The sequence below is a fragment of the Lissotriton vulgaris genome, chromosome 11, assembly GCF_964263255.1.
Source record: "Lissotriton vulgaris chromosome 11, aLisVul1.2, whole genome shotgun sequence".
NCBI lineage: Eukaryota > Metazoa > Chordata > Amphibia > Caudata > Salamandridae > Lissotriton > Lissotriton vulgaris.
Window position 1 is genome coordinate 600461970 of NC_141699.1, and position 22908 is coordinate 600484877.

A 22908-nucleotide genomic window follows, 5' to 3' on the forward strand; every position below is an offset into this window, starting at 1 on the left:
GACACCCTGCTCCACCTTCAGCAACAACCGGGGACCTATGGTTTTAGAGCACATTGCTGTATTATCTAGGGAAACTGAGTTCTTGCCTGCCTGCACTGGGTTGCATTCTCCTGTAGCACATCCCTTTATTCTCAAAAAAAGCTACAAATGAAAAAAAATCACTACAGAACAGGAAGACAAGTACCCGTCCTACTAATTTCATGAGTTTATAGTTTCATGTAGTGAGACATCGGACAGGCTTCAGTGCAACTGTCTTCTTAGCAAAGTCCAAAGGCCGCTGCCAGCGTCAAGCATACAGGCTTCTAGAAAACCCTGACTGAGAGACTGCTGGACTACGCTTATGGAGAACACAGTATCAAAATGTCTCTCGCCATTTGGATACCTAATTGTCTGTGGTAGTTCGGAAAGTTAGAAAAGACCACAGGAAAAGGCCAGTGGACCAACGTGACATGAGAACCTTCAATAATAGAGAAAAAATGCAAGACATCAAGCATAACCAAGATATGAGCTAAAGGTATTCTAGCCTTATTTTATCAGTGTCTCAAGGCCAGAAAGTAGAAGCTCTAACTCATTCTCTGACCACATTTCTTACCTGATCACAATAATATGAGTCAAACAAGCAGTCAAACTTTGTTTGCCAGGTTAGTGTATGAATGAAAAGAGGAGGTATCAAAATCACTGTTCCACTTCATTTCAGACTCACCTGCACGAGCTTCCCAAACACTAGCGCGCTCACTTTTAAAATTCTTAACTTGAACACTCAACTTAAAGATCTTGGTGGATTCTGAGAAACAACAAGACAGACACCATTCAGACACTACTTTCCATACTTCTACGTGGATGACTCCCTACAAGGAGCTGCAGTACTGTTTCCTGCATGGCAACCACAGCCTAGAAGGCCTTGACTCTTAAGCGTAAGGACAAACAAATAGCCTTAGCCGAAACTGGACACGCACTTCCTGGTTCTGCAGACAGGCTTTTGCATGAATGTTGTATGCTCGGGGGAGCCCAGTGCGGTCGTTGTCTGCTCAGTGTGTCTCAGACAGCACTTCAGCGTAATTGTAAACTCCTGTCACTCATCGCTGTATAAGACTAACTAACATGACCTAATATATTTCCCAGAGTAGTACAAAAACACAACTAAGAAAAGAACACCTACCTTGAATCAGTGGTGCGCTCGCACCACAGAGGATCGTGGGAGGAAATCGAAACGAGTGGTGCAATCACACCAAAGAGGAGCGGGAGCGGGAGCCTGTCGTCTGTGCCGCACGGTGATGCGCGTCCTAGACACCAACGGGAATGCACCCGCCTTTGCCCAATCGCGCGCAGTGTTTTTTTTTTAAAGCACACGAAAGCCAATGGCAGACTGGGAAAGCAAAACCACACGCATGTGCGTAGCTTTCTGAAGCCCTTACAAGAGGTCTCGCTGCGCGAGCAGTGGTGCACACTGCAACGCTAGGCGCTAGACCTAAAAAGTGCAGATTATAAGCTTGTAACATCCGTTCCAGTCACTACGTTGCGCAGGCGGTTGAGCCCATGGAATGCCCCAAAATTGGTCAATCTCACTGTCGGATCTTCCGAAGTATATGCAAGGTTTCATTAAAATCAAGAGTTGCCTTCAGTTGTATTTGGCCGTAGCTTTAAGCTTAGCATTTAGGGTGCAAGTAAACATTTATCAGAACCAGGTATATGAGGGAAGACCTACCCTCTTGTAGATTGGTGATGACTACCTGAATGTTGCCAGAATCAGAATTTATATTATAGTTTAAAAGACCATTTGAACAAAGAGTGCAATTGTGTATCCTGCTTTCTTGATAGGACATTGATGTGGGATTCCTAGTAGAAAGGCTTGTATCGGCTGGTCAAGGAAGTTTCTCTAGTCTTCTTCTCTCACTTACATCATATTGTGAGTCAGTGGCAATCCTTGCTACTGTGACCCCTTCACTTTCACTAAATGCAATTGCTCAGCCTTAGAACCTGGTTCAGGACTTTGACCATTTGTGTGCACAATATCACATCCTTCACCCAAGAAACCGATAGAATTCAGGGTGAAAACTGTAAGGCCACTTTGGCGACTCTGTATCTACAGGAATGGACGGTTACTATTTTTGCCATTATGACAGTGACGTTTTTCACTCTAGCTGGCAGGATTCTACTGCTCCTCTCTTAGTATGTTCTTTGGTCCTGGAATCTACCCACAAGTTGGTATTGGGAGACATCCTGGACTTCAAATTAAAACGAAGTTGGCTGTAGTCCATAACTTATCTCCTAATCTCATGTTCCTCACACCTCTATTGCCATCTATCTTAATCAGCACACCAATATGTTGCATTTGAAAATCGGAAACTGGCAAATTAATGCACCAGCGAGGAGAACAGAGCACGACCCAGTTAATGTTTGAAACATGCACTACTAGCTGACTGAAGCTCTCTTTTGCTTTATGGAAAGCGGTTTCTAATCTGTCTAGTAGGTGGCAGATATGCATATGTTGGAAATAGGAGTGACCATATTGGCGAGGTAACTTCATCCTTTTACTGTGCAGCATAGTGGTTCTCATTTGATCAACTTCAAAAGAATGAGATCTGAGAGTACCTGCTCTAAGTTCAAATGTATGCTCTCTGAGTTTCGCTCACAGACCAGAATCAGATACATTAATCTACTTAGCTGTGTGTAGTTTCTTGTGTGTTTGTGTCAACATTCAGTATGACTGTTTGTTCTAGGAGGTAGGTACTTCGCTTTCTATGAGGGATAGAATGTCTGTAAATGGTCCTTCCTGCCCTTCTGCATTTATCCTTATTTTCTGCCATTGTGAATGCATGCCAGGTGTTCTTTAGGTCCTTTCCTCCCATTTACTCATGAGTCTTCACTAAAACTGGAAATCAGCTTATTAAAAGTCCTTCTTATCGAACAGTAAGCCTATAAACCTTGCTCGTGCTTGTGTTTGGATGAGGAAATCAGAAACCGTTCTAATGTCTTACTTGCATGAGGTTTGTAATAATGTAATTCTGACCGCAAATTCCTGAGGTAATGATGATCTATGTTTTACCTTTCAGGGTCGATCTGTGGAACAATGGGAATCTGGCGCAAGATATTTTTCTTGGGGAAGTTAAAGTTTCTCTGAAGGTTTTGCGAAATGATTTATCGCATGATGCCTGGTAAGACACTGGTCTCATCAACAAGGTTCTTGTACTGCTCTTCTTGAATACAAAATGCATAGTGAATGAAACTTTTTTTATATGCAGTGTCACATTTGTTTGGTGCATTCTGAACTGGTTGCTGTGTTCGATTGATTTTCAGAATACAATTTCTTCTGCAAGCATGAAGTCTTGTTTACTGTTCTATCAAAAATGGCAGACTAATTGTGATAAAAAACTGATGGAAATGTGTTGTGCTTCACACCTATATTGTGCACCCCAACATTTTTGGGGTCGTACTCATTAGATTTTCTGAGCCCAAAAAGAAAACTTCAGGGTTATTCTCTTGTGAGTAAGGGTGTGAGTAGTCAGCCAAACCTGTCGGAGAATCTCTTATCTGCAGGTGAAACTGCAGAGCTCTACCATGGACCCCAAAATCGGTATACATGCATTATTTTGCAACAGATATATTTATTCTGAACTATTCTCCTACAAATAATGAAATAATTAGTTATGTTATTATAACCAAGCAAACACAATGAATTAAAGGTTTAACCTTAAATATACCCCAAGCATATTTCATCACACATTCCCAATTGATTAGTTTAATTCCTACCTGTGTTATAACTTGCTGATGTAGCATAGCTTACTTTAGAATATTTATGCAGTCATACACTACCCACATACCTTTATGCCATTAGACCTCATTTCAGGGAGTCTTCTTTCAGCATTCGTCAAGCAGTAGGTTCACCTGCCTTGCCCTTTTCCAACAAATGGTATCTGTTGTACTTTTGTATCCATGGTAGTTTATGTAGCAGTGAAGAGTTTGCTCATGCTCAACTTGTTTTGAGTTATATTGTATGATGAGCAAGACTTCTGTTAAGATTGCAGGAAAGGCACTGAATCTGCAGTTATTGTATCTTGTCAGTTCATCTGCTGCAGGAATGAGCAAGGACTTTTATAGTTGCCGAGTGACCTGAACCCTAGCTGCTGCAGACCGTAGAAAATGGCTGGTTAACGTGAGCTACTGTGAAAGTTGACACAGTTGACCACATGTAATTTTTTTAAATCTAAAAGCCCCACATTTCAATGGAACAAGCTTGTCTTCTAGGCCCTAAACTACTTCTAAGCACTCTAATACACTTGATGAACATAATTGTTATCTTCACATGTAGCAATGCATGTGGCACTTATAGCATCACATAAACGTGAAAAAACCTATGCCACACACATCACCTACCCTCCTAAAATTAATGTGCTGCACAAAATGCTTCTGCAGTCGTAGGAACGTCTTTCCTGTTTTTGATGGTGTTAAAAAAAAAATCTCAAATGCCTGTGGTGGTGTGGGTATTTTATTGTTGAGCAACTGTATTTTGGTCCATCTTTCTGTTGGTTCTATGCTTTCCTTTTTGGTGCTTGTTAGTACCATCGTGGATTTTTCACGCTGTAGGCTGTATTAATTGTTGTGCTGTCATCTTTTTCTTCTGTCTGGTTTTGTGTTCTTCTTGGAAGTTTGTGTGTTGTGTTTTATATATTCTGTATACCTCATTCTAAAAAACTGCCTAAATGCCTTGTATAGATCAGACTTGATTTTGGGTAAGACCGAAAGTTTTCCAGAAACTGATTAAAATTTGTAATAGATTTTGCCGCATGAATCTTGATCATCTCTAGATTCAAGCACACAATCCTGCACATCCATTATGTCTACAATTTACGGAAGTCTCCTTAATAATATAACATTTCCTAGCTATCGTGGAGGGAAGTTTAAGTCCTGTTAAGGACGCGGCGGTGAGGATTATGCCTTTCTCTTCCATTTATTCACAGCCTTAACAACACTTTAAATACAAAAGACTACATATCCCATGAGTCTTTGTAATGATAGGAAAACAACCATAGAAGCAGTCCCATATAAACAACTTCAAGGAAAAGCACTTCATCTTTCTTCGGGTGAAACACGCATCATCCCGCTTTTCTATCAATACTCTTGCTTCTGATCAGAGCCTGTAGACAACATAAGGTAATCTGCATCAAGCATAAGTGACATAGCATACAACATAGTCCCAAAACTTCAGAAAACAACAGTACATGTTACTGTAGAACCAAGTTAGACATTGACAACATGTCATCAAATTACAGAGACCGGACTACAACGTACTACCAAAGGGAGAAAAAAATCACATTATATGCAGATGATATCCTTTTATTTACCACTAACATAGCCACAACAATTCCCACAGTATTCCACATCCTGGAGGAATACGGCCCGTTTTTGGGGTATAAGGATAATTATCATAAATCCATGTTATACAGCCCAATGCAAGACATGGACTGGCCACTACTACCTGGAGATTTGCATATTGCCATAGAGGGATTCCAATACCTTGGGATTTTTCTTACCCCCAACCCCACGAATTCTCGCACACAGAACTTACAGCGGGTACTAGCAAACTTTAAACAGGATGCGGACCGATGGAGAGACCTACCACTTACCATAATGGGGCGGGCAGCCATGTTTAAAATGATTTCTCGTCCCCAATTCCTCTACACGTTACAAAACACATCACCCGCTCTCCTGATCAATATTCAGGGAAATCGACTGTGAACTTCGTGCACTTCTCTGGTTGAAAGGAAACCCAAGAATTGCCCTTAAGTCACTTCAACTTAATCCAAATCATGGGGGCTTGGAGCTTTCGGACATCGAGGCATACTACTGGGCAGCCCACCTTATACCCGTAAATGACTGGATGCATGCACCAGGGAATCATCCCACCTACAGACTGGAAAGGGAGACATTAACACCAAACACATTCCTGCATTACCTGTATGCTGTATGGAGGGAAAGAGACCCACTGGCTGCTTCCTACAAAAAGAGTCACCATAGAGGTTTGGGATAGAACTACCAGGGTGCTGGGCTGGGCACACAAAATAACCAGGATCACCCCTCTCTTGAAGGGTGCCTGGTTCAAAGAAATTAACCCGCTTTGGGGATTTGAAATCTGGGACCTGCTCAGGATTTCCACATAGGAGATATCACAGCCAGAGGTACACTCAAAGCCTTTTCTGCCTTCCAGACAGAATTCCAGCTCCAAACTTCGCAATTCCTTAAATATGCCAAACTGTGACAGGCATGCGTGTAGAGGGCATAGAGGACCCGAATTCCCAGAATATGCACCAGTTGAAGGGAGAATACTTCAGAATGAGCTAACAACCAAAGCAGTCTGTCATCTATAAAACAATAAACAAAAATATGCCTGAAACTCTGAGCAAACTGAGGCGGACATGGGAGGGAGACCTGGGGGATATGGAAGATATAGACTGGGAAGCTGCCCTGATGCACCCCAGAGAGGTTGCGATCGGGGCCAGGCTCCGACTCATCCAATTCAAAATCCTCCATCGGGTCTACTACGACAGAGAAAAACTGCACAATATTGGGCGTGCTGAGTCTTCCTGGTGCCTTTGATGCAGGGGTGCTCCAGGCAATTTCCTACACAGGTTTTGGGCCTGTCCACATATAGGAGAATACTGGCAGGCGATAACCAAAGAACTGAATGCAATCCTGGGTAACTCCCTTCCATAAGACCCTAAATTCAACCTCTTGGGTATCCCATTTGACTTTGGTATCCCTCGACCTCAGCTACTCTTTAGTGCCTTGGGCTTGGTGGCGGCAAAGCGGGATATCGCACAGCACTGGGGCACGCAGGAAATTCCCACACTACAAGAATGGAAGCGGGCCATGGATCTTTATAGGGCTGAAGAAAGGGTGATGTATAAAAGTAGAGGGTGCCCTAAAAAAATCACGAAAATCTGGGGCAGCTGGATGAGATACTATGGTCTAACCGAAAGCACTGGGGACTCACAAAATGCTACAACAGGGACACCTGGCTAAAAGAAATCTGTTGAATCCAGGAGACTTGGGAGGGAAGCAAGTTGGGGGTAGCAGTTTAATTTAAATATGTACTGGGGTAGTAGAGGTAACTCTGCTCTTGTTATGCATCATGTTGATTAGATAGTCACCAGAAATTAGAAAACCAAGCAAACATGTATGATGTAAGTGCAACTTGTTGTTATTGTTCTGTAAATGTGTCATGTTTTTATTTCTTACAGAAAATAAAAATAGATATAAAAAAAAAAAATTACAGTGACATTGTCCGCATTATCTGATAACCCTCTGGAGCCAACCATACTTATCCAACGTATTGTATATATATATATATGATCAAAATGGGAAGGATAATCCCCCCCCCCCTCCTAAATAGAACTGAAACTTTGCTTCACAGTAGCTAGGAAATTTTATATTCTATGTCAGGACCTGAGGCTCAGATATGCTAGTTCACAGCTGATCGACATCCAGAGACGCCATGCCTGTGATAGGCTTGAAGTAGAAAGCCTTAAAAGTGAACTCTGAGGACCAATCCACTGTCCTGAGGATGTCCTCGAGGTGACTCCCTAGGGAGAAAGCTTTCAAAGCCATAGCTCCCCTGGTGGAATAAGCTCCGAAGCAGTATAAATACCTTCTTCCTGGAGCACCCATCTCACCCAATGGGCAATCGTGGTGGCAGATACTGGCTTCTTTAGTGAGATAACAAGTTGAGACACCCCAGGAGGGCGATATACTTCAGTCATCTATTCATACGCCCAGAGACCTCGCACCACACACAATTTTGGGTGACCAGGAAAGGCCGGATAATGGACCTCCCTGGTATTAGACTTTCTTCCGTGGGCAATTGTGAATGACACTCTCTGGGGTGAACATAACATGAAGTGATTTCCAGGGCCTGGACATCTGACACACGTTTACACAAGATAAGACCTAGAATTACCGCTATCTTACCTGTGAGCTCCTTCCTGTAAAGGCAAGAATTATCATGCCAAGACTGCAGTAGTCTTAGTACCACATTAACATCCCACAAGGAAGAGTACTTCGGACGAGGGGGAAAAGACAGACTGATTCCCCTCAACAATATTCATACCAGTGGATGTTCTCCTTCCGGGACTTCATATTTGGGTATGTGCCCCACCTAAATTGCAGATCTTCTTGCACTAATCGAGTGGTAAGCCAAACATTTGACTATCAATTCTGACAGATAATTGACTGTGCACTATATCTGACCCCACCGGACCCAAACCTAGTCGCAAACACAGCGTGACCACCTTTGTCATGCAGATCTGTCGTGTGACTGTAGAATCTGCCCAAGCTTTCCTGATAAGGGAGGAAGCCCTCGCCGAAAGGCGCAGGATTTCCCAATGTCCCCTGTAATCTTCCAACCCATGAGTTTGAGGTTTTCCTCCAGACGGTGCAATTTGCTGTTCGAGTTCGTCAACATACAGGGAGTCAGGGTAAGTTGGATTGTAAAATCCATATAAATTTCCAAAAGAACTGGAAACCAAACTTGAGACTTCACTGTTGCCTAACCAACTCCAAGAGTCTGAGTATCATGGAGAATGGGGAAAATGCATATCCCTGGATCAGACTCTATTCTTGTAGGAATTTATCCATTACTTCTGTAAGCGGATCCGGACACCAACTGAAAAACTGAGGAATCTGATAGTTGAGACGCAATACAAAAAGGTCCACTTGACATGGACCCCACTGAGTCATCAGGCTCTGAAAAACAGAGGGATCCAGTTTCCAGCCACTGTAGTGCCAGTCCGCTGTTTGATTGAAATTCCCTGGCAGGTATTCCACCAGGAGTGAAAGCTTGCGTACCAGGCAATAAGTCCAGACATATTTGACCAGGTATGCCAGTAATGTGGATCGCATGCCCCCCCAATCGATTGATATATCTCACAGTGGAGATATTGCCATCTTCAGTAAGATGGCGCAGTACACTTTGTTGTCCACCAGACTCGGAATCACGAAGGATCCGGCCAGTAGTTCCAAGCAATTGATGTGCAGAGTCTCCTCGTGTTTTGACCAGTGACCGCCTGTGGTGATATCCCCACAATAGGCGCCCCAACTGTGACGACTGGCATCAGACTCGATCATTGGATCCGGGACTGATCCGAAGATGGCCCTCCCATTCGAGGCCTGCATTTATTTTTATTTTATTTTGAAAGTTTTATATAGTACGAACTAGACCCTTGCGGGTAACTGAGCGCTTTACAAGGTAAATGTCTTAGTTAAATAGGTACAAGGTAAATATCATAAAGTTCAATGTTGGTCAATGATAGTATAAATATCCTATCATAGAAACATGGGTATATGGCACAAAACAAAATGTTCCATGTATATCAAGCATAATATAGATACAGTATCCAGGATACCTGGCTGGACAGTAGACATTTTAAGGTTCCATGTAGAAGACACGTTGGGTAGCATAATAACAGTAGTCCATGCTCAAGTGAATTTAGCCATGAGAAGCGATTTTACTTCTTTTTAGGTTTTGACTAGCGATGCGCACAAAGTGCGCATGCGCTGAAAAACCTTATGAGTTAGAGTGGGGAACAGGGACCCGCCCCGCTCTCCCATTGGCTAGCTCCATAAATGGAGGCTAGCCATTGGGAGCCGAATCTGTCCGTCAAGGCCGGACCAGATTCGGGGGCGTTCCCGAGAATTTTTGGCTTTTGGCTACATCACGCTACGTCAGCCGAAAGCCAATTATCGGGAACGCCCCCGAATCTGGTCCGGCATTGAGCCGGCACCCGCCTTCCTGCTCGGGGCCAACGGCACCTCGAGTAGCACCATTGGTTGAGGCACGTGTCATTTGAAGTGGAATGTACGGGGTTCGCGCCAGCTAAATGCCCCACTCAATTTGGTACATTTAATTATTCTACACAAACAACGTTTCCCCCTCAAAAAAGGCACACAACGGTTCAATTACTTACTCGTTTACTTTTTTACGACATATGCCTGTCGCTCCGATACACAATGGAAAGTCACGGATGTGACATAAAAGTAAAGAGAAAAGGAAAAGGGCTTTGTTATTGTTTTTCGACAAGAACCAGCACATCCCACTGCTGCGCTGCGCACAGCTTCGCCCTCAGTGTGCCACGGGTCTGAAGCTGCGGCAGGGGGGGCGGTGCGGCGGGGGGGGTATGGGCTCTCGGGTGCCCCCGGCCCATGCTGATGGGTGTACAGTACGGTTCATCTGCGCCCCCTGGCACCACACACGTGCCGTGCTGGAGTTCTGGACTCCAGAGCTAATGTGCTGTGTGTGTGCCACGGATGCAGCTGTTGCTCTCCTGGCGCCCCAGATGTTACCACTGGCCGAAGCGTTGCCCAAAATTCTACCACAGCGGACAGTGGTACAGACACAGGGCGGAGGCACCCCCTGCAGGGCCACTTAGCACAGGTAATTCAGTCGATTTGGCAGCAGCGCCCCGTGCACCCCACCCCAGAGTCACCCCAGTCACGTGGGTGCTCACGCCGGCGCCTCCTGTTGGGCCACAGACGAGGTACCTCAGTCACGTGGGCACACACGACCGGCGCTAAACTATCGCCACAACCACTTGGGTATCAACGCCCGGTGCCTCAGTCACTAGGGTACCCACGCTCGACGCCCCCTGCACGGCATAAGAAAAGATAGGTACATCAGTCACTTAGGTACGTACCCTCGCCTGGCTACCTATGCACAACCACAGCACAGACACCCCAGCCACTGGGGAACCCATCCCATGTCTGCCACCACAACACAGGCACTTACTGCAGTTACGTCCCCGAGCACGGTCAGTCACAATCAGCTGCACAGACACCCAGGCTCAGCGGCTCCCCAGAATAGGCATTGTAAACCACCGTGTAGGAGAGTAGGGTCTGCTATCCTATGGTCACCCCAATTTTTGCTTTTTGCTTCACTGGTTTTCGACTTACTGAGGCTGTGGGCCTGCTAATCAGACCCCCAGCCTGCTGTTCTTTCTCTAAATTTATAATACATGTGCTATAGGTACATACCACAATTGGAAATGGACTCCTTGTCAGCCCCTGTACCATGCACTATAGATGCTCAGGGCATAGGTGCCACCAAGGCCTACCAGGGGCTGAAGCATAGCTTTTGCCACCCCTGGCTGGTTCTTAAATTGACACAACTGGCTGATCCCTCAGCTGGGGCAAGTGGGTGTAATCACCCCTTGCTTAGATATAGTATACCTATATCTAAACCTATATCTGGACACATATAAACCTGTGAGCCACTCCTATGGAAGGCCTCATCAATCCTGGAGGTAGAGTGCGTGGTTTTATGTGAGATGGAGCTCTGGCATGAGCTGAGCCGGTCTGCAGCTGTCGGGAACAACTCCCTAAGCTGATCCGGGATAATGCCATACCATATACTCTTAAGCGCCTTATAATCCTCGCGGTTATATAGCAACTTTGGTTTGGCTTTATCAAAACATGTCGTGTAAGGTGTCATACGAATTGGAATACTACCCCCTCGCCAGTTCTGGCGACGGGGGTAGCATTCCACCCTTCTAGAGGGATAAGACATGTTACTTTACTGAAACGCGGTTGATTTAAAATGAGCCTCAGATCCACAAAATGGATGCCTCTGCCACAGACACGGGTCTGGCCTCCTGCTGCTGACCGAAACTCAGCAAATGGTGGCCTGGACAAAGGGTTTCCTGTCGCAGGGCGGTGTCAAACCACCCCAGACAGGAGATAGTGGATTGTAGCAGGGAGGTTTCAAAGAAACCAGACACTGCCTGGGGAGCACAAGGCTGCCCCTAGCATAATCCGGCCAAACCGGTTCTGGGGCCTTCCAGCCCCAGTCCCAGCGTGGCCTGGATCAAAGGAAAGGGGTGTAACCACCCCCTTCCTGGGTCCCACCCATAGGAGGGGACCTAGCAGGATGTCCAGCCCACCAGATTCGAATAAGAGTGGGAGCAGTGCCAATGCAACTCAGATCATCCTGAAGAAACATAAGAAACGAATTCTGGCCCCTTCGACATTCTACTCAATATAGAAGACTGAAGAATCTCCCTTGTGGTCAAGGAGTGACCACCCTGTGCAAACAGGCACCATCCAGCCCTCGACCCTTGCTTTGTTGCAGTTCCCGCCGGAACTCGAGCGACAGAGATCGACGAGATCAAGCTTGCCTGCCTTACCCAGCCCGATCCACAGTCCCTGCAGAGCTGAGACCAGTGGAGGCGACCGGAAGCGTGGGGCACGCCATCTTGAAAAGGCCACGAGACGCTGACCGTGCAGCCCACGAGTGACCCTCGAAGCTGTACACTGGGGTTTAAGAAGCCCCCACCCCGAGCTACACTTGCACCAAAGCTACCCCCTCCACACTCGACGAGTGCTGCGTGGGGCCCTTCTGCTTGTGTTGGCTCGACGCGTTGGCCCGGTCACTTGCCAGCTGGCTTGTGGCCCCTGTGCCGACGAAAACTTGAATACGACTTGCTTTTCTGGTTGCTCCAGATCTGCACCAGCTCCTGTGAAAAGGAGCCCCCACTCTGACCTTCCTGGTTCGAGTGAGAAGCAATCTCCCGGTTCCGCGTGGATTGCTTTTGCCAAGTGCTGTTTGCTGCAATCTTGAAGCCGACAGTGCTGACGGCGAGAGCCTGCGTGGGACAGATCGTGACCTGCTCCTGGACGTCGCAGATGCCCCAGAGCCCACGTGACAGCGGAGAGAAGCCTCTCGACAACCACCTGATTGCGCCCGACATTGCCTGGTTCCGTCCTGGTTCCACCCTGGTCCCTGCTGAGTGACCCAGACTCTGTCCCCTCTGCTTTCAGGTACATCTCGACTTCGATCCGCCCTTGGATCACACCGGACACTTCTGCTTCCCATCGCCTGCAGCTTCTTCAGCTCCAAGCACCAAGAGCCTGCGTGTCAAAACCCGACGCCACTTCGACCCTGTGCACCCACTTCCTGTGGGTGAGGTAACATTGCAACGCCGGTGTTCCTACACTGGTCCACACCTCTAGGGTCTGTGTCTTAAGTTTTGTTCCTCTAGGTTCAGCGGAAGTATCTTTAAACTCATTTTGTGTAACTTTTACGCACCATTGACATTGCATTGGTGCAAGCCGCACTTTCCGTGCTGCACCCGAATTCCGTGGGCTACTCCTGACTTCAGCATTGCTAGTCCTGACTGCTCCCAGCGATTCTCTAGGCCCTAGGACTAACCACTGTTCGATTGGTATCTCTTATACCACTTTTTTAGTATATGGTTTGAGTGGCCACCGGCCCTCATCCAAAATTGTGCAACTTTGTATGTTATACTGTGCTTTTGATTTAACGCTTGTGCCCCTTTCCTCATAAAGAGTACTGGGGATTAATTTAGAAATAAACACATATATTTTTATAATATATACTTGTGTGGTGTCCTTTCATTTGATTACAGGATTGTATGTGGTAAAACAGCTCGCTTAACACGACCTCTTAAGTTAAGCCTTTAAGGCTGCTTAGTCCATGCTACCACTAGGATAGCTTGTCTAACAAGGTTGACTTACAACCAGACATCTTTGGGGTTTGTTTGGACTGATACCAAGTGGTTCCAGAATTGGAAACACTACATATCAGGCCAACTTCTCAAACACCGGGATCCCCCAAACAGCGTCTGACGCACCGTCGCAGCTGGGCACACGGGCACTCGCGCCGCGCCGACCACCACAGCACAGGTACTGTCTGCCAATGCCACAGACGCTCGCGCAGGGTGCCTACCGAGAACAGCCACCTTCACCCGCATGGGGCCTGGTGCACAGAGATCCTGGCACCACCACAGCACAGGCACTTGAGACACGCGGGCACCCACGCCGGGTGCCCCTGCACCACCCCAGAACAGGTACCCCCAACTAACTACACAGATGCACGCGCAGTGGCCTGCGAGAACAGCCACCTTCACCCACATGGGGCCCGGAGTACAGCGTCCCTGGCACCACCACAGCACAGGCCCAAGGGGTGAACCAGCTGTGAGACCCCCGGCTGCTGCGTGAACACCTCCGTGGAAATGAAGAAGCGAAGGACCAGGCCGAGCCAAGACTAACCCAGGGAAGAAAGGCGGCATGGGGCCGCGGCTTAGGCGAACAGGAAGGGGACCGTGGACAGACAGAGCCCAAGGGAACTTCCAGCCGATGGCACCGACAAGCAGCAGCCTCCCCTAACGGCCTAACGCACGCGGGGCACAGGCACGATGAAATGCAGTGCCAAGAACCGGAGATTGGGGGCCGATTATACGTTGCCCTTGCCACAACCCCCCTATAATATTTTTGCAGGGGCACTGGGGCGAGAGGCACATTGCATTGGCCTTCGGTCACAATTTTAAGTTGAGCCAGGTATCTTTCCCTGGCAGACACCATCAGAGGCCAGTCCTTAACTTGTATACTTTTATCGCGTATTCCAGAACAGAGGCAGTCCTTTAGTGTAGACTTTCATCACGTATTCCATTACAGGGCATTGCAGGCAGATCATCTAAGGCCAGTCCTTCACGTGTCTACTTTTATTACTTATTCCAGAATAAGGCATTGTGTGCAAAACATCAGAGGCCAGTCCTTTAGTGTAGACTTTCATCACCTATTCCAGGACCCTTGCTCACATCCCATCTAAGGTCAGTCCTTTAGTGTAGACTTTCATCACCTATTCCAGAGCATTGCGCACACACCATCCTAGGCCAGTCCTTTACGTGTATACCTTCATCACTATTCCAGAACAGGGCCAGTCCTTTAACAGAATACTTTTATCACCTATTCCAGAACCATTGCTCACATCCCATCTAAGGCCAGTCCTTCAAGTGTAGACTTGTATCACTATTCCAGAACAGGGCATTGCGCACACGCCATTCGAGGCCAGTCCTTTAGGTATATACTTGTATCACGCATTCCAGAGCAGAGCATTGTACACAAACTTTTGGTGAATACAATGCCAGCAACCACGCACAAGAAAGAATAATGCACAGAAGAAACCCGCGCAGAGGGGCCAACCGCATCTTCAGGAAGTTATCTGCTATGGATGCAAAACTTACCGTTGTCGCAGCCAACTCTGATGACAACAGATGCACAACCATCCATAGGTCCAAACGCTGTGGCTCGCACGAGGAAATTACAATTCGTAGGAATAGAGAAAAGGCGCAGAGAGGGACCAGGGAGGCCCGCCATGGTGGGGCTTCCTACCGTGGTGCAGAGGCCTGAGATGCAAGTGGAACACAGTTATTTAACGTGTAGATTTGAAACATGGAGCCATTAATGTTTCGATATGCTCCTCCGAGCAGAGTCAGTCCAAGGTACAGTACCCGGTGCATCCAGAATTCCGCTCGGAGCTCAAAATATCCGGAAGAGCTGTCCACTTACTCCTGTGCACATGCACTTTTGTGATGCCAGATGGCCACAAACATCTACTATCCTTGTTTCATGTGCACTGCTTCTAGTGAGCTATCAAACGTGGTTAAGCTTTCAGGGTTCCAAAGAGGTAGTGCAGACAGTGATGACTTCAAGTGATGTTACTTCCAATGATGTCATGCCTTCAAAATTATTTGTTACTATTCAGCCCCCCTTTGGAGTAGATTGGCTCCTTTGAACATCAATTCAAGGCTGGTGCATTAGACATTATCTAAACTCTATGGACAGAGCACCCCCCCGACCCCTATAGGAAGGGCAGAGTTTAGGAGGGACCCAAGAACACTGTAGCCCAGGCACTGTCGCGATCCGGCGACTTGCAGACCCGAGACGACTTCCTCGCGAGATGCAGGCGGCATTGGGAAGTGCAGAGTTGTGCTGAAGGCGCGTCACTTAACTTCATGCTTGCCAGCTGTGCATTTTACACACCTCCGGCTTTTTAACCTAGCATCGAGTATTCTGCACGGGACGCCACCTCTTTTTTATTTTTTTGTTGCCAGCTTGTGACCCTGTTTACGTGCCTTTGTTGCCTGCTTGTGACCCTGTTTTCGTGCCTCTGTTGCCTGCTTGTGACTCTGTTGCCTGCTTGTGACCCTGTTTTCGTGCCTCTGTTGCCTGCTTGTGACCCTGTTTTCGTGACTCTGTTGCCTGCTTGTGACTCTGTTGCCTGCTTGTGACTCTGTTGCCTGCTTGTGACTCTGTTGCCTGCTTGTGACCCTGTTTTCGTGCCTCTGTTGCCTGCTTGTGACCCTGTTTTTGTGCCTCTGTTGCCTGCTTGTGACCCTGTTTTCGTGCCTGTTGCCTGCTTGTGACCCTGTTTTCGTGCCTCTGTTGCCTGCTTGTGACCCTGTTTTCGTGCCTCTGTTGCCTGCTTGTGACCCTGTTTTCGTGCCTCTGTTGCCTGGTTGTGACCCTGTTTTCGTGCCTCTATTGCCTGCTTGTGACCCTGTTTTCGTGCCTCTGTTGCCTGCTTGTGACTCTGTTGCCTGCTTGTGACCCGGTTTTCGTGCCTCTGTTGCCTGCTTGTGACTCTGTTGCCTGCTTGTGACCCTGTTTTCGTGCCTCTGTTGCCTGCTTGTGACCCTGTTTTCGTGCCTCTGTTGCCTGCTTGTGACCCTGTTTTTGTGCCTCTGTTGCCTGCTTGTGACTCTGTTGCCTGCTTGTGACCCTGTTTTCGTGCCTCTGTTGCCTGCTTGTGACCCTGTTTTCGTGCATCTGTTGCCTGCTTGTGACCCTGTTTTCGTGCCTCTGTTGCCTGCTTGTTGTGTATTTCTTCCCTCTGTCTGCCTGGTGTTTTGTGCCGTTCTACCCTCTGTTACAATCATCCCCCCTCGTTTTTTTGTGTCCTGCCCCGTGATTTGTGCCATTCTGCCCTCCGTTACAATCACCCCCCTCGTTTTTGTGTCCTTCTTCCCTCGGTCTGCCTGTTTTTTTGTGCCAATCTGCCCTCAGTTATAATTGTTTCCCCTCGTTTTTGTGTCCTTCTGCCCTCTGTCTGCCTGGTGTTTTGTGCCGTTCCTCCACCTGAACTGAGCCCTTTAAAATAAGGTAATAAGAATGAGATAGATGCACTGCTGGTTTTATGAGGTTGATTCAAGTTAGTTGAACGTTATCCAAGTTGTGTGGTGCTCAATTAGGAGGCGTTGAGTGCCCTACAACGCCAAGGAATTGCAGAATATGTGAATCCAGACAGAATCTGGTATCATCCCTGATTGGCACACACATTAAGTTGCGTTTTCTAGATCCAGAAAAACACTTTCATTCAATGTTCATTTATATCATGGTTTATTTGTTTTTATCGTTAATTCACGTTGCATATTTATTTTTTCATTTCAAAAAGATCATCAAATAATTTGGGTTTCAAACTTCAGGCAAAAGTCAAACGTGTCCAATGCATTTCGGGCACTGGTATAATGTGCCCTTCATCAGGGAAATGACACTATGAATAAAGGTAAAATGAAAGTGACACTATGAATAAAAGCAAAAGTGGAATATCAATCAATCAACACATAGTCAAATGACATTACTTCACAGTTCATGAAATGAAACATACAAAATAAATGACATCTGTTAAAATACAGTAGCGTGAAGCATATAACCAACAATGGGTAGTGCTGTGAGGGGCCAGTGAGTGAGGGTTATGATCTGGTGTTAAGGGGAACAATCCGGAAATTACTTACATGCCTGTCAAGACGACCTATCTGTCAATCTGTAAATAAAGCGCAAGTCTAAGTTATTTCTTTAGTCGGTTTGCGGAGGACAATCCGTAATGTGAACTAACGTTACGGGCGCTTAAAACTAACCTGTTGGTTTAGAGCAACGAGGCTCACCATCCAGTCTGCCTGTCTCCGCGGTGCCGGTAGCAACGTTTGATTTCCGGCGTGCATTGTTTATTTCGATGTTCACTCGATCACGTGGGATTAGGAGTGAAGAAAGACTCGCGTCGGTAACATATAGTCGGGTTGATGTAAATATAAAAGTTGGAATCCAACCGTTCTAAATAATTGGGTATTCCTGCATACGTTGAGCACGGTATAGAATTTAATAAAAAGGTTATGTGTTAACCGTAATGTCACGGTTGGGTAAATGGAAACTGATCAGTGCACGGATTCGAACTGTAAAATATGACGGTGCAGTGAGTGAAGGGTAAGACATGTAATGGTTGAGCTAACATGGGGTGATTATCGGGATAATGGACAATGTTATGTGTTCAAACAGTGTGCAAACAGTGTCATGGTGTGGGGAACATGCACAATAACATTCAACATAATCTCCAGAGCAATCTAATTACAGGTAACATGAAAATTCTATCCTATCGTTTAAACCAGTTGGTTTCTGGGTGGATAATCTATGGATCCAAAAGTTTTCTTTTCTCAATAACTGTTTGTTGTTATTAACACCCTCATATTTTGGAACAGTCTCTAGTATAATGAATTTCACTTGGGAAACATTGTGTTGTGATTCAACAAAATGGGCCGAGAGTGCTGATTTCATGTTCTTGAGTCTGATGTTAGATTTATGTTCAGTCAGACGTACTTTTATACGTCTCTCGGTTTTCCCTACATACATCTTGCCACACGGGCATTTTATCCCGTATATTAAGTTGCTCGAATCACAGGTGGCATTGACACGTAGTTTTATCGCATAACCTTGTGTGGGATGATTGATAGTGTGGCCTTTAATTATACTGTTGCAATTCCCGCAATTCAGGCAAGGCTTTAAAATAAGGCCATGCTCCAAAAAGTACCGCATCCCCCTGCCCTGAACAATAAAAAAAACTGCCCCCTACCTCCGTGAAGTACTCTGACTCTGCTCCCTACCCTCCCTTGGTGCCTAAAACTGTCCCCTGCCATGCACCCTACAAAGCCTCGACTTAGTAAACTGTCCCTTCTCTGTATGCTTCGAGGCCGTAAAATGTAAGCCTAGGCACAAATGGATGGTTGGATTTGTGGGGTAAAGTTTTATTTAATGTGATTTTATGTAGCGCGAACTTTACCCGAAGGTGTCAGAGCGCTTTACATAAGAACCAGTTGCCAAACCTAATGACTTTGATTTACATGTGTTAAGTAAAAGATACAAACAAGAAAACAATTGAAATGTACTAGATGTAGTCACACAAAGAGACTGTTGATTCTCGTTATATTTCTATATACATATGGAAGGGATATGAATAGATGTACTGCAAGAGTCACATAGGAATGTTAGAGTAGAAAGGTCTACTGCATATACTAGTGAATACAGTCATCTCTATATACAGAAAAAATGAGTTATATTTAGAGGGGTCGGAGTGGGACACAGTGGGTGGATGGATGCATGATGGATGGATGTATGCATGATGTATGGGTGGATGCATGGATGGGTTGTTGGTTGGATGGGTTGGTGGATTGCATAAATTGTTGAGGGATTGGCTGTATATATGCATCTATCCATCCACCCATCCATACACCCATCCATGCATGCACCCATGCATGCATCCACCAACTCATCCATGCAAGCATTAAAAGAGCCTGCAGCTCTCCTTCGTCTCTCCTCGCCCCCCCTTCCCTGAGCCCGCAGCTCTCCTTTGTCTCTCCTCGCCCCCCTTCCCTGTGCCCTGCTATTGTAAATGACAATGCCATTTATTTATGTTAAAAAAAACATAAATAAAAAAAATGTCAAGAGCAATGCCAATAGCTCTAACTTTAACAAAGGCAAAACCATTGCATTGCAAATGCTTGTTTTAAAGATGCCGTAGAGGGATTGTCTAATTTCTGGGGGTAGTGCATTCCATATTCTGGGCCCCATCCCTGAAAAGGTTTGGTTATGTTTAATTCTTGTTGAATCCTTGCGGTTTCAGTAGAAGGTTTTTAGCACTTCTTGAAGATCTTACCCCACATGGGGCGCTAGTTTCTTTGCCAGATAGCTAGGGGTGTTGTGATCAATGGCTTTATGTGTCATACATGCTATTTTAAGATGAATTCTGGCTTCAAAAGGTAGCCAATTAAGGGATTTTAGGTCCGGGGATATGTGGGAGCTTCTTTTGGAGCCAGTGATAAGTCCAGCTGCTGCGTTGATTGAGGCTCTTAAAGGGGCGGTTGCAGCTCTGGGCAGGCCGCAGAGAGACACTCTCGTATCCACTCTTGAGATAATCGCTGCTGCCTCTCTGGACCAAGATCATAAATAACTCTTTACGCCAAGGTTGCATCCCTGTCACCCTCCAAGCCGGGCAGGTATCCCCCATTCTAAAGAAACCTACGGCTGACCCTGCAGACTTAAACAATTACAGCCCTATATCCAACATCCCTACCTTGGCCAAACTCTTAGAGAAATGTGTACACCTCCAGTTGGTAAGAGATATTGAACATTTTAACTTACTCAACAAATACCAATTACGCTTCCGAGCAGGTCCACAGCACTGAATCAGCCATGACCCATATAAGTGATGATGCTCTACAAATCCTACATCAGAACGGAACCTGCTTACTCATCTTGCTAGACCTTTCCTCTGCCTTTGATACGTCAAACACGATAACCTGGTAGACCTTCTGAAACACAGAATGGAATTATCTGGATCAGTTCTTAATTGGTTTACTTCGTTCCTCCAAAACAGTTTAAGGTCAACCATTCCTTGTCCAAACCTGTCCCAGTCCCTTTAGGAGTCCCACAAGGACCTTCACTTTCTCCGACACTGTTCAATTTATTCATGGAACTACTCACTGAAATTCTCTACTCATCTTAGGTGCAATATCACATGTACGCTGACGACCCACAATTATACCTTAAGATCCATACCGTAGAAGACATCAAAGCACTCAACACAACACTCGGAAAAACTCGGACCTGGCTGGCAGGAAACCATTCAAAACTGAATGCCCTCAAAACTGAATTCCTCCTAATCGCTCCTCCCGCCCAAGTACCCATAATGCAACACCTTACTGCACTCAACTGCCAACCTCTCATCGTTGATTCAGCTAAATCGCTGGGAATAACACTGAACAGAAACCTCAAAATGCAAAAACACATCAGCAACGCAACAAAAGGAGCAAACTTTCAGATACATTCTTTGAGAAAACTGAAACCTTTCCTGCCTGAAAAGGACTTCAAAATGGCAGTACATGTTTGAGCCAACAAAGGAGCTCCATGCGAGCTTCTAGGGAAATCTCCTGCGTGTACGCCAGGTCTCTATGTAGGTGCTGCATCTTCAGGCGCTGTAAAGCCAAGTTTTGCAGGGAGCCTGGAAAGATTGCCTGAATAGAGGACGACGGAAGGCCAATGATCCAGGCTAAGTGGCGTAGGGAAAAACCTTCTCTCGCCAAAGTACGTTGCAGCTCCCTGTGAATCAAATATATCTTCTTTTGGGGTAAACCGAGAATTTGTTGTAATGTATCGACCTTGACACCCAGGAAAGTCAGGCATTCTGATTTCAGATTGATCAAGAGGAAACCTATATCCTGCAATGGGGCCGGAGTCATCCAGAGCTGAGTGTAATATTGTCTTCTCCTACAGCAGCTGAAAGATGTTGTCCAGGTACACTATGAGACGTATGCCCCACGCTCCGTAGCCATCCCATGACTGGCCTCAACAGCTTGGTGAAGCACCAAGGCACTGAAGACAGACCGAACGGCAGACAAATGAACTTGTAAGTGTGCCCGTCCCATTGAAATTCTTGAAACCGTCTGTGCGGAGGAAAAATCGGTACTGTCAGGTAGGCGTCCTTTAGATCGAGCCGTACCATCCAGTCGTCTGGTAGCAAAACATCCCTGAAACGGTAAATACCTTCCATTTTGAAGTGGCGATACACCACCCATTGGTTGAAATCTCAAAAGAATTGATCACTGGCCTGAACCCCATGTCTTTATTTTTTACTAGAAGGATATTGCTGAGTAACCCCTTAAGAATAAGGCTCAAACGAACAAAGGCCCCTTCGTGTAGAAGATCTTGCACCTCTCGGTTTACCACCTATGTTCCTTCTGTGAGAAAACTAGAGGACAGGGTTGTGAAAGTTGGTATGGTGTCCTGTGGAACTCTGTGAAAACCAGTCAGTTTGTAGTACCCATGCATCTTGTGTGATGGATGCCCACTTGTGGCTTTACCATTATGCCCCCCCACCTCTTGTAGGAAAAATGAGGTATTCCATACTGGTGGATCCACCTGGAGCATTACTGGCTCTGCAGAAGTTAACCTTTCTGCCATGGCCTTTCGAGATATATAACCCTCTGACCTTCCTCTGGTCTTGCCACTGCATGAAATGCTTCGTCTGGAGCTTGTGGGGGTTGTATGAATGGCAGAAAGAGAGCTCCCGACCTCTTCCGGGCCCCCCCCCCCCCTTATAATTTGCTGACTAAACACCTTTTTAATCGATTGCTGGGCTGTGTCTAGAGAGGCGAAAGTGTTGACAGAACAGGACAGTTCTTTTATAAAAAGGCTTTCCAAAGAGGCCTCTGTTTGCCAGGAATTGGAATTGGAATAGGATTTGTAGAGCGCATGGCTACCCAAAGGCTGGACTCGAAGGGTCTAGCTAGGAAACGGAAGTGGCCTAGGGGAAAAGCCAGATTTTCAAGAGCCTTCGGAATTTTAACAGGTTGGATTCCCTCCGAATGTTCAGGGGGAGCGAGTTCCACAGCTTAGGGGCATTATAGGAGAAGAGGGTCAAAATCGTTCTCAGGGTCTATGATGAATTTTGTGATAAACGTTGCTATCCTGGCATCGATCTCTGGTGTACTATCTACTATTTTTTAGCCAGGGATGGTCGGAGGCATTCTGCCTTTAGGCGACCGCAGACCTCTTGGTCCATAGGTGTCTTATTACGGCTGGCCGCGTAAGATGCCACGGCGGGCGCCAGTATGTAATCCGCTGAGCAGGCAGTATTTAGGGCTAAGCATTCTTGAGATATCTGTACAGTTGTGACTCTGAGGAACATCCAGCCGAGGCTTCTAGGCACTCCCTTCCGGGCGCCAGGGTCTGCTCGGACCAGGGTCATTATCCGAGTCCCCATCTGGGCCATCAGTGTCATCCACAGTATTGTCATCC

The 22908-nt window shown here is 46.3% G+C and overlaps 1 protein-coding gene across 1 annotated transcript in view; it reads left to right on the forward strand.

Moving 5' to 3' along the window:
- The window catches only part of RASA2 (RAS p21 protein activator 2), a 619199-nt gene that overhangs the window by 358625 nt on the left and 237666 nt on the right, over nt 1-22908 (forward strand). The window contains exon 9 of the mRNA XM_086943698.1: nt 3054-3155. Within this exon, the coding sequence (XP_086799824.1) occupies nt 3054-3155 (102 nt within the window). The remainder of the gene's footprint in view (nt 1-3053; nt 3156-22908) is intronic.